This window comes from Oryctolagus cuniculus, chromosome 3, assembly GCF_964237555.1.
Source record: "Oryctolagus cuniculus chromosome 3, mOryCun1.1, whole genome shotgun sequence".
Classification (NCBI taxonomy): Eukaryota; Metazoa; Chordata; class Mammalia; order Lagomorpha; family Leporidae; genus Oryctolagus; species Oryctolagus cuniculus.
This window is the reverse complement of record NC_091434.1, coordinates 61,599,753-61,612,926: the sequence shown is the minus strand read 5'-3', so window position 1 is coordinate 61,612,926 and position 13,174 is coordinate 61,599,753. Positions and strand designations below refer to the sequence as shown.

At 38.1% G+C, this 13,174-nt stretch overlaps 1 protein-coding gene across 20 annotated transcripts in view; it reads right to left on the bottom strand.

Annotated features, from left to right (window-relative positions):
- ZNF385B (zinc finger protein 385B) overlaps window positions 1-13,174 on the bottom strand; it is a 473,021-nt gene that overhangs the window by 82,388 nt on the left and 377,459 nt on the right. For 12 of the 20 annotated variants that reach the window (XM_051849389.2, XM_070070514.1, XM_051849390.2 and 9 more), the window contains one exon: window positions 3,452-3,490. The exons of the other annotated variants lie outside the window; for them this stretch is intronic. In XM_051849389.2, coding sequence (XP_051705349.1) covers window positions 3,452-3,490 — 39 coding nt within the window. The remainder of the gene's footprint in view (window positions 1-3,451; window positions 3,491-13,174) is intronic. 20 annotated transcript variants of the gene reach the window in all.

Genomic DNA, 13,174 nt, shown 5'->3' with positions numbered 1-13,174 from the left:
TATAAATATATTTAGGTTTCTTAACTTCTGATTTAAAGCAAAGTCACAAATGATAGGTTCTTACTGTAACATAGACAATTTTGATCTTTACTTTAAAACAATCTAATAACTTTCAGCTACTATAGACGGAAATCCATTCTGCTGGAAATGCATGTCACATTTGTGCACTCAAACGCCTATCACAGATTGGCTGATATGCAACGCTTGCTTAAATATTGATCAAGTAAAGTTTGATCTACAGCCTGTGATTCCCCTCCCCCTTTTAGCTTGTGTGTTTCATGCATATTCAGAGAAACATCGACTTTCATCATTGAATGATGAAAATACTCAACCACAGGAGAAGTACAGAACAAAGCCATTACAATACTCAGAAAAAGAAACACCTGGGTCTGCATGCAGAGACTGTAAAAACAGACCCAGCGCTGGTTCTCTTGTGTACTCCAGATAATAATCTCCTGCATTAGTATCAGACAACTGGCCGTTCAGAACACAACACAGGCAAGGAACGAAGCATTACTCAGAAACAGATGTAATACGAATGAGGACAGGTCCAGTGACACCATCATCCAGGAAATCTCCTGAGTTTAGGGTTTAGCATTAGTTTAGAGTTTTGGATTAGGTGATGATATTTGATCGAGAGGAAAAACAAATACTATCCTTGATCTTGATTAGAATTCAACAATGTGCAAAACTAGCAGTTACAAGAGCGTAAATATGTTGAAAGGAGGCTGAAGAGTTACTGAATAGAAAATTAGCCTAGTTTTGTTTCAAGTTTATTCCCGCTATAAAAAAACAGTTACTGTGTTTTGAGACACTTAATCATTCAAAGAGGGGAGATTTCAGGAGTAGTAGATTCTTTAATATCTTGAATATAGTGATGGCTATGCAAATTTATTACATGTTAAAACTGATGGAATTACATAGATCCCTAAGAAGTCAGTTTATGTGTGATGACTTAAAAAGTAAAAGTTGTTCAGAGTATTAGGTTTAACAACTAAAAAAAAATATCATTACTATAAAAGTGGGAGATACATTTTGTTCAAAGTTACAACTGTTTGTATTAAATTTTGTTTAATGAGAACAATAATGAAAAAGAAACCCTCTATGGGACACAGAAAATCTCAAAAGATCAGAGAACAAGACCCTAGTTTACTTTCTTATTTTATTCACAATTACATACACTTTAATCTCACCCATTCATTTGTAAAATATTAGACCATGATGGTTACTAGAGTAAGCCAATTTGGGAAGACTTAAAAACAAGACAGATTACACAGACAGGATAACAACAACCACAATGTTTTGCAAAATTAAAAAAAAAGCATTTTATTGAGTTATTTTCTGCTCTTAGGCTCTGAAAGATACTTTCTGTCTAGTGATGCATGACCTAAATGGGATAAAATCAAGTGAACACTTTGCCAAAACCAGCTTTTGCATATCACTATCATTATTTTCCCATTCTGTATACTAATGACTTTTCTTTAAATAAAATTAAAACTAGTTTTAGAAAAATGAATACCATTTGAAAATCTTATTTTAATGTATATTCTCAGTACTCATTTTAAAAATACATTGAAAATAAACATTAAAAATTAAAACTTTCAATCACTTAAAATAAATATGCATGTCCTGATTGTTCCCACATTACAATATAGGAACAGGCAAAGGATGGATTTAAAACAAATCTCATTCCAAATTTTTAGTGAACCAAGATATCTGTATTTTTTGAAGATTTATTTATTTATTTGAAAGGCAGAGTTAGAGAGAGAGAAGGAGAGAGAGAGAGAGGAGAAGGAAAGAGAGAGAGAGAAACCTTCCATCTGCTGATTCACTCCTCAAATGGCAGCTATGAGCGGCATTGCTGGAATGAAGGCAAAAGCCAGGAGCTTCAATCTGGAGCTTTTGTGTGAGTGCAGGAGCCCTAGTACTTGGGCCATTGTCTGCTGCTTTCTCAAGCACATCAGCAGGGAGCTGGATTGGAAGTGAAGCAGTCCGGACTTGAACCGGCACCCAGTTTGGTGGGCCAGCTTAACCCACCATGCCACAACACTGGCCAACCGAGCTATCTATGTATAACTCCAACCCCATCCTTGAATATAAATGTTCCCTTTAAATTTATGAAATTTTAGCTGCCCACATAATTTCTCAAGTAACTACTGACACATCTCCATTCTGCTCAAATCTCACATCTGTACCACAGCATCCTACGTGTTCCCAAGTCTGAGAGTCGTGCATCCTGGAAGATGAGTTGTAGCTGAGCGCTCCAAATATGCAGGCAGGCAAGTTCCTAGCCATCTGTACTCCGAGAAGCCCCTGAGGAGGTTCCTTACCAGAGCTGGCTCTTCCAGCTTATATGGTTTTTAAAAAAGTCAACTAAATAAACACAACCTCCTGGGAACCTGTCATTAACGTCCGTTGCCTTTCCATCCTTTCAGTGACGTATCCCGAATCACATCACAGCTTGATCCCCCATGCTTCTCACTTGAAACTGGTATCCTCTGTTTTCCACTTGCTTCTCTACTTGGGAAAGTTCTATGTTTTTTTGTTTGTTTTTTTCCTGTCTAAATCTCTTACCTTCTTCTACTATTGTTTAAAATATAAATCTATAATTATATTTTCATTCAAATATCCTTTGGGAAACACGATTTAATTGAAACAAGACTTTAAATTGCATAAAAGAGAGTGTCCACTTGCCAATTTAACTTATGATGTGAAGAAACTGATGTTTTGAGTTTCTGCCATCTGGGGCAGTAACTTCAAACACCTGGGTCATTTCAGCAGCATCCAGACTTTTCAGAAACATACAGAAGCTATTCAGGTATCTCATTTTTTAAAAAATGTGTAAGGTAATAAAATTCTGGATTTTTTCTCTTAGCATTCCTATGACATTCTGTGAGATGAAAATAGTAACTAAGGTATTAGATAAAACTTTTTCCTCCACTAGTGTGATATCAGTTCTTTGTAATGAGATATGCATAATTAAATCAATGGCAATTCTTTTACTCAATCACCAATTTTCAGACTGAATAAAACATTCAAGATGAATAAGAACATTCTCACAAGTCCTAAAACAGTGTACGTGCAAGTGTTTCAATTTAGCATATGGCAAAATATGCCTCTAGATTATGATTCTGTACGTAGAATACTCAGGTAAATAATTAGAAGAACCAATTAAACAATAAACTCACATTTTCAAAAGCTCAATTGGCACTTCATAGACATTTGATCTTCAAAAATGAACAAGTGCTTTCAATAATCACCAAAATATAAGTTTTAAATGAGAAATGCCTTGTTAAATAGTCATATTAAATTAGTGCACGTTAGTTCATGCTGCATAAAAAGCTGTGTGCAGATTGAGAAAATTATAATGCACTGGGAAATGATATTAAAGCAGCTCTTTTTTAAAGTGAAAAATGCCTACAACATAGCTCTAGCTACCAGTATTCCTTACCTGACAGAATTTATTGGTCCCAAATAAGCCTCTTCGTTTCTAAAAAAGTAAAAGTTAAAAGCAGTCATCTGAATTTCAAGACCAGCAAGCATATTTACATGAAAAATTTAAAAATCCATTTTCTTTGCTCATCTTCATGAAAGCAGCCTGAAATGCTTACTAACTAAAAATCAGGAAGACTTAACACTTGCCAGTATTTCTAATGAAAATCATGCAGAAATGAAAAGCAAACCTATTAATACAATTAATTGGTGGGTAATAAAAATGAAAGATGGGGTTGTAGCTTTTACTAGGAATCAAGGAGGGAATTGGAGGCTATGTATGGATGAATTAACTATTGTTGTAGTACAGTATTTATAAGATGAATTACGGAAGCTGGCCTTATCATGCCATTTATTATATTTTCAATATCAAAGAAGAGGGATCTCTTTGGTGAATTCATCAAAAGTATGGGAGGCACAAATTTGTGTGAATTTTTTTTAAAGATCACTATTTTCACTGGGTATAAAAAATAATTTACATTTGCACAGTGTAAGCAATCACATAAAATATACAACTGCAAAAAAAGTCAGGAGGCAGGGAAAACGCCCTGTAACACTGCTCTAAAGGTGGGATGAATCTCCTATGTGGGCTATGTGAAGAAATGGCTCGACATAAGACTAGGTTATATTTAGACTCTATACACAATTTTGCTAGGTGAAACTTAAGCAGAATTAAAAACTCTTTCACCTGTCTTAATACTTTTTAAGAGGCCTGAAATTTGAGGTACACGGTTATAAGCATATCAGAATGACTTAACTATCTACTACATAAGGCTGGGAATGAACTGAGCACCATATCATTAAAAAGCAAAAAGACTGTGCAAGAATTACACAGCACTTTCTTTTATCTGTGCTATCCTTAATGATGGGGAAATCTCACCTTAAACATGTTTTTTTAAAAACTTTTATTTAATGAATACAAACTTCATGCATTTCTTAAGTACAATTTTAGGAATTTAGTGATTCTACCCACCATGCCCACCCTCCTACCCCTACTTATCTTCTTCCTCCCTCTCCTATTCCCAGTCTTCTTTTATACTAGATCTATTTTCAGTTAACTTATGCACAGAAGTTTAAGTCTACAGTAAGTAAACAGTTTATCAACTTGTATGATAAAAGAAAAAAAAAATTGTTTCTCAACAGTCGAGACAAGGGCTGTTCAAAGTCATTGCATCTCAAAGTTAATTTCACATTTTTTTTTCTTTTTTTGAGAAATTTAATAAACTTTAAAGGAGCACCCAAGAGTGATACATCTTTCGGGAGCACTTAGACATAACTGTGGCTTATGAGACACCTAAAAGAACAAGCAATGGAGTTGGATACTTTGGCCTAACTAAAATTTGTGAGACATAAATACATCTTCCACTTAATACACTAAAATGGAGTAAATCTGTTAAAACAAGTTTTATTGCTAACTCTCCACATACAACTCTGAGGGAAGAGGTCTTGCATGGGAGGTTAGTGCAGTGACTCCTGTTGTTAGTTTAACAATTAACACTCTTATGTATGACCTCAGTGATCACCTGAGGCTCACCTGAGCTACTTAGACTATGGAAGCCTTTGAATCCACAAACTCCATCAGTATTTAGACAAGGCCATCAGCAAAGTGGAAGTTCTCTCCTCACCTCAGAGAAAAGTACAACCTTCTTTGATAACCACTTCTTTCCAGTGGGGTCTCACCCATAGAGGTCCTTCATGTAGGGCCGTTTTTTCCACACTGTCTTGGCTTTCCATGCCTGAAATGCTCTCATGGGCTTTTCAACCAGACCATATTGCCTTAAGGACTGATTCTGAAGTCAGAGTGCTACTTAAAGTGATTGTCATTCTATCAGAGCCGTTGATTTTTAACACATGTTCTGCAGAGCATTTGGTAAGCATTTCTACTTACATGCAGTAGTTGGTCCTACTAGCTTTTCTAATAAACAAGCAAAAACCAAGTTACTGACTTAAAATTTAAAATCAGTCATCCAGTAAACTTTTATGGAGAACTTGTATGCTTCAAATGCAGTGCAGATTTAAACTGGGAGATGAGGCAAACACAATCAAAGACATATATTTAAAAGTTACAAAGTGGCTTGGCAAGGAAGTCACCGTTAAGCAAACTGAAGATGCGTGAGAAGGCAAAAAAGGTCTGTTTACCCCTTACCCTACATTGGGCTCTCTTCCCCTTTTCTGATTTTCTCATACTTCAAGCTCCTTTCAACAGCTGCACCAGCGTGCTATCCTCTCAGTGGTATTTGCTCTTTAATTCCTTTCTCCAGCTTTGTTAACAATAATAAACATCATAATGAGAGCAGCTTAGGTTTACTGAGTGCCAGGAACTGTGCCAAGGGATTATCTGTGTTGTCCCCACCATCACGTGAGACAGCTGTATTACCCTTGTTTTACAAGTGAGCAATCAAGGCTTTGGGAGGTTCAGTAACTTACCACCCTTGAGTTTCTAGGTGCTGGATTCAAACTCAGGCAGGTGTCTCTTTCTCTACTGGTTCTTGCTAAAAGATATTGGGTGTCATATGTGGTCTGGCTGTCACAGGGTGTGGGCTTTGGGAAGAAGGGAACAGTGTTCTAGAATTTCTACAGCCAGGAAAGCAGCTGCCTGTGCAAACTACACATACGCCCTATGTGCTGCTTAAGTAAAGTTTTCTGGAGAAGTCAGTCTGGTTTTCTTTTTCTAACCCATTGTTGCCTTTCTTATGGAAAACCCAGGTCTTCTTGTGCAGCTTCAGGAAAGTCACAGATAGGAATTTGGGCTGCCTTGCCATCATTCCTCATTAGAACTGCTGAGTTTGCACACAGAAAAAAAGTTCTATGCCTGCGTGGATACTGCACATTAGCAGGGGGCAGTCATCATTTGCACCTGTCTCAGTTTACTACAAAGAGGACCTCAGCTACTAAACCCTGGGACTTAGGGCATTCTGAAAGTTTGGTAGGGCATCAACTTTTTGTCTGTGACATTACTGAATTAAAAGGAACACAAAAGGAATAACTATTTTTCATACTTTTCTTTTTTAGAAGCAGACTTATGGAAGAGCATATGAAATGGGGTCTGATTAGAATCTCAAATATTCATGAAGTGACACGTTTAAAAGGGATAGCTGTACTATTGAAGAGCAATATTTCTCTGAGATTACTTCAAAAAGTTTTGCTTTTCATATTTAAATACTCTGACCCCATGCCTTTATGTTAATGTTTTACTTCTGTTATTGTTGAATTTTTAGGAAATAGAAACACAAGACACAACTATGACAAATTTCTTCTCAAAGATCATGGAATACAAACAATTGTATATGTTGACAACAGTAGTTCAAAAATAAACTCTGTACTATTTTCAAATCATAAGGCTCAATAAAAATAAACCACATGGAACATTACACCGGGACTGCATGCTACCGTGAGGCCTGCATTTTTGCTTCTGGAATGTGTAAAAGCTAAGACCTGCTATGCTGACACTGCCTCCCCCACCCAGAGCATCCCGACAGCGGTGTACCTGAGTGCCATCTATGCTGCTGAAAGGAAGACAAATGACACGTCACTCTCTCTCTAAAGACTGATCATGAAACCAAGGCTCAAGTATTTGGAAGGATGCTCCCCCAACCATCCCAGCTCTTTGATGAAGCCACACATTGGCCATGCCTTGCAACAACATCAACAGTGCCATCCTCCACTAGGATACAATTACCGCAGCCCAAGGTTACTCGGTCATTCAGAACTGATACGAAGGTTAAAACAATGAGACATACATACACAATTTGTGGGAAAAGAAAGACAAATCAGATTAATTCTAAGTACAGAACCAATAATTAAGCTATTAGTAGCAGTAGTACCGTATTTTATGACTTCTAAGTTTTTTGAGGCCAGCTGACTGCTACAGAGAGGTCACCTTCAACTCTATCCATTTGTTTTCTAGAGTCTCCCTAGTGGCAATCACTTTGTCCTACAGAAAATAAAAGTAGAAGGTTCCTGGACATGAGGCAGCATATTAGAGTAGAGTACAGTCTAGAAATTCATTTTGTTCTACTGCTTAAAAAAAAAAAAAAAACAATAAATTTAGAAAGATTGATTTTTCACTCAAGTTTCATGTTGATATAGGCCCTGTTTGAAAAGCTCTGGGATTCATCAAACAAGAGCTGGATATTTCACTGACAAACAGGACAACCAGGGTAAGGAGCAGACATCTTGTGATCTATTCTGAAGACCTGTTTTGAAAGAAAGACTAAGTCTGCATTTTCTAGTAGCTTTTCTGGAGAAATTTCATTTGAGTTTTGAATAATAAAAAGAAACATATGGAATGCTAAGAGATCTGCATTTCTGCCATACAATCTCTCTAGGTCACTCTGACAATCACAGATATAGTCTTTTTAGAGGATTTTATATCAACTTTAAGTACACATTTTTACCCTTGGAATCTTTTTCTTCTTTCTGACACATTCCACCATAATAAATGCATGATTTTCAATTTGTTTATATATTTATTATATTTCTCTTGAAAAATGTATTCATTAACAAAAGCATATTAAATGCCTATATATGAGGGCGAGATAGACGTGTGTAGGAAATTCATGTTATTGTTCTGTTTTTTTTGTGAAATTTTTGAAATTCTTCATATTGTCTCATAAAGTATTGGACATAAAGTAGAGAATATGCCTTCAAAAACTCAACACAGTTGGATTAGATATTAGTTAAGAAAATCACAGATAGATATGTAGTTGGTGACATCTGTGTAAACAAAGCAATAAATTAGGTATTTTCAGAGTTTTATTAATATCATTCAAAAGCAGATGAAGGATTGTAAAGAAGCAGTACTTTACCAGATAATTCGTAAAAATGGTTTGGCTTGCTTCAGCACCCACTGTGATTCAGATAAAGTACTTTTCCACAAAAATCCATGGAATATATGTAAAAACCATTTCATGACTTAGGGAAGACGATACAGAATTCAGCCTTGTACAGTGGGGAAACACTGTAGACCAAGGCAGCAGAGTCCTCGGCTTTCAAAGTGAGACACAGACCTTGTGAGACACCTGCAAAAGATTTTCTTCAATTATCGAGTACAGACAAATGACTATCACCAGAGCCCCGAGGTGAAAGGGCAGATAAAGTCACCTGCGTTTGGAGTTCTCTAAGAAGCAGTGCCAAGTGCCGGGCACAGCTCACCTGAAAATCTTTCTAGTCTGTCTCTGTGGCTGGGCTGTGAGTGGCTCTGCACTGGGTTAAGGAACAGCAAAAGGACCCACGGTTACTTACATAGAAATGACATATCCATATTAAATGCTTTTAGAATCTTAAAGAATTACCAAATGGTAAAAGCAAATGGTTGGGTGGTCTTACCACCTCTCTCTCTCTCGTGGAAATCCAGTAACCTTTTTGACAGATGAAGTGTTCTGAGCAAAAGGAATAATTTTAATAACTTTAAGGTATGTTTCAGACAGCACTGTAGTTCCTTTATAATGGGATGTGTGGTAAGGTTACACCTGTGTATATAACTGAAACTAACTGACAGTAGATCCTTGTATGTAGCACCGTGGTCAGAACACGAGTAAAACGTTCCACTTCCTTGGCTGGCTCCACAGGCTGGTGATTTTCCATGCTGCCAGGGACGAAAAGTGCTGGCACAAAGCTGCAGTTATGCTCCTGGATCCTTTAGGAAACCACATCAAAGAGCATTTCAGAAAAGTTCAGTGCAACAAATCATTCAACTTACTTCTGCAGTGGAACTTAATTGAATGCTCACTCATACCTTGTTGTCATGAACACACAGAAACCCAGCCACGTTTTGGGGGTTGATGTTCATATTACAGCATTAAATGAGCAAACTTGAACTGCAATTCTACTGCGTATGTGTCTATACTCAGGTTGATCAAATGCACACTGAGAAGTCTTAGTGGTCAGTGGGATGCAGTAAGGAAGCCAGACCTCTCTCAGCCCCAATTGCAAATGCTGCTTTCATTGTGAGGCAAAAGGGCAAAAGCATTAAGGTAATGAGGTGGGTTACTTCTCTGAAGGAAATTCTGTGCTTTCCTTTGTCGCTTTTTTTTTTTTTTTTTTTTTTGGACAGGTGCAGTTAAACAGTGAGAGAGAGACAGAGAGAAAGGTCTTCCTTCCATTGGTTCACCTCCCAAATGGCCGCTACGGCCGGTGCTGCACCGATCCGAAGCCAGGAGCCAGGTGCCTCCTCCTGGTCTCCAGCGCTGGTGCAGGGCTCAAGCACTTGGGCCATCCCCCACTGCCTTCCCGGGCCACAGCAGAGAGCTGGCCTGGAAGAGGGGCAACCGGGACAGAATCCGGCGCCCCAACCAGGACTAGAACCCGGGGTACTGGCACCACAGGTATGGTCATTCTTGAACAAGCAAATGCTTAGACGATTGGAAACTGTTAGGAGAAACAGGAGTTTTTCCATCAGGATGCAAAGAAAGTTCCTGAAGGGGTTTTAGTTTTACCTGCAAGACTTGATGTTCACATAACTAAAATAATTTCTAGTCAAAGTATGCAAATACATACAGGTTTGAAAGAGATACTGACTCTCGTTTTTTCTTTTTTATAGAAAGCTTTTAAATGATAAATATAAATTTCATAAATACAACTTTTGAATTACAGCAGTTCTTCTCCCCACACCCACCCTCCCACCCCCAAACCATCCCACTTCTTACTCCCTCTCACATCCCATTCTTCATTAAGATTCATTTTTAATTATCTTTATATACAGAAGATCAACTCTATACTAAGTAAAGATTTCAACAGTTTGCACCCACACAGATACACAAAGTATAAAGTACTGTATGAGTTGTAGTTTTACCATTAATTCGCACAGTACAACACATTAAGGACAGAGATCCTACATGGCAGGTAAGTGCACAGTGACTCCTGTTGTTGATTTAACAATTGACACTCATTTATGACATCAGTGATCACCCGAGGCTCTTGTCATGAGCTGCCAAGGCTATGGAAGCCTCTTCAGTCCACAAACTCTGACACTATTTAGACAAGGCCATAATCAAAGTGGAAGTTCTCTCCTCCCTTCAGAGAAAGGTACCTCCTCCTTTGATGGCCCCTTCTTTCCACTGGGATCTCACTCACAGAGATCTTTCATTTAGGCCATTTTTTGCCACAGTGTCTTGGCTTTCCATGCCTGAAATGCTCTCATTGGCTTTTTAGCCAGACCTGAATGCCTTAAGGGCTGATTCTGAGGCCTGAGTGCTGTTTAGGGCATTTGTCATTCTATGAGTCTGCTGTGTTGCCTGCTTCTCATGTTAGATCATTTTCTCCTTTTGAATTCTCCCTATTATTATTAGCAGACACCTGGTCTTATTTATGTGATCACTTTGATAGTTAATCCTATCTTTATGGTCAGTTGTGAACTTAAACTGATCACTTTGACTAGTAAGATGGCATTGGTACATGCCACCTTGATGGGATTGATTTGGAACCCCCTGGCACATTTCTAGCTCTACCATTAGGGGTAAGTCCGAGTAAGGATGTGTCGAACTGTACATCTCCTCCCTCTCTTATTCCCACTCTTATTTTTAACAGCTGTACTCTCTTTCAAAGATGACAGGGATGGGAGTGTGGGATGGCAGTTAAGATGCCACTTGGTTTGCCTGCATTCATCCCATGTCAAAGTATCCTGGGAGGCAGCAGGTAAAGGCTTAAGTACTTGAGTCCCTGCCACCAACATAGGAGGTGCAGATCGAGTTCCTGATGCCTGGTTTTGGCCCAGTTCAAACTGTTGTGGGCATCTGGGGAATGAAGCAGTGGATGCAAGACCTCGATCTCTCTGCTTTTCAAATAAAACAGGTTAATAATTTTAAAAAGACAATATAATAAAAACTTTATGATATTACTAGTTGCTTTTGTGGATATATGAGAAAAAATAGAAAACATTTTTAATAGAAATGAAAAAGTACAAGAAATCTATTGGGACAGGAGTGGGGAATCTTTTTTTGTCAAAGGCCATTTGGATATTTACAGCATCATTTGCAGGCCACACAAAATTATCAACTTAAAAATTAGCCTACTACAGATTTATTTGGAGTCCTACTTGCGGTTGCTTTGGCAGGGCCAAGATCAAATGATATCACAGGTCTTTTATGGCCTGTGGGCTGAATGTTCCCTTTGGGGGATTTATAAGAATTTACCTCTTCTATAAATTTTAATAGTTCAGAAGTAGTATAATGATGACAAATACTATCAATAATTTTTCTATAATTTAGTGTCTTCAGGTATTTATAATTCTTATTTCCCAATGAGATATACTTATATTTCAAGCAAAAAAATCAGCCCACAAAATATGTAGTTGATGGTATACTATGCTACCCAAAGATAAATACCAATAAACCTATTCAGAATGAAGGGAACAAGAACTAAATTCATAAGAGAATTTAAAATAAGTAGGTAGGGTATTTCCCATGTTGTCTCCTTTAAGTGAAATAAAGCAAGAGAAACATAATTTTAGTAATCCAGACTAAAGAATAGTTTTCAACAGACGTACAAAACACTAACTAGGGATTCATCTGAGGACAGGTCTTTCGGGTATTCACCCATTTGGAGAAGAGACACATGAAAAAGTTTGGAAAGATAGGCCCAATATCTGAGCTTCGAGATTATCCTCAGTTCTAGGCCTTTATTTTGTTCTTTTTTTTTTTTTAAAGAAAAAAAAAAAAGGTGGCTTTGGGCCGGCGCCGTGGCTCACTTGGTTAATCCTCCATCTGTGGCACCAGCATCCCATATGGGCGTCAGATTCTGGTCCTGGCTGCCCCTCTTCCAGTCCAGCTCTCTGCTGTGGCCTGGAGGATGGCCCAAGTGCTTGGGCCCTGCACCTGCATGGGAGACCAGGAAGAAGCACCTGGCTCCTGGCTTCAGATGGGTGCAGCACTGGCCATAGTGCCGTTCGGGGAGTGAACCAACAGAAGGAAGACCTTTCTCTCTGTCTCTCTCTTTCTCTCTCTCTCTCTCTCTCTCTGTAACTCTACCTGTCAAATAAATAAAAGAAAAAAAAAAAAAGGATGGCCCAAATACTTAAGCCCTTGTCACCCACATGGGAGACCCAGACAAGGCTTCTGGCCCCTGGCCTCAGCCTATCCCAGTCCTAGCCATTGTGACCATTTGGGGAATGAACAAGTGGATGAAGATCTCTCTCTCTCTCCTCCCCTCCTTCCACTCTGTAACTCAGTCTTTCAAATAAATAAATATTTTAAAAAAATTAAAAAGAAAAAAAATCCCCAAGTTTCCCCAAGATTAAATTTCCATAAAACAAAACTCATTGTCAAAAATAAGTTTGAGAAATATCATTAAAAAAAGAGAATTCTTAGGGCCTGTATTTTTCACAGCAGGGTAAGCTGCTGCTTGTGATACCAGCATCCCATAATTCTGGTTCAAGTTTGGGCTCACTGCTGACGCTCTAGGGAAAGCAGCAAAGGATGGCCCAAGAGCTTGGGCCCTTGCCACTCACATGGGACACCATGTGGAGTTCTGGGACCCTGGCTTCCCTTGGGGAATGAATCAGAAGACTGATAATTCTGTCTCTCTCCCTTTCACTGTCATTCAACCTTTCAAACAAACAAATAAATCTTTAGAAAAAAAACTAGAATTGTTTATTTTTTAGGAGGAAAGAACATGGTATGTTAGCAACAAAATAGTACTTGCTGATATTTATAGATGGAATTTAAAACCCACTGATATGAGGCAC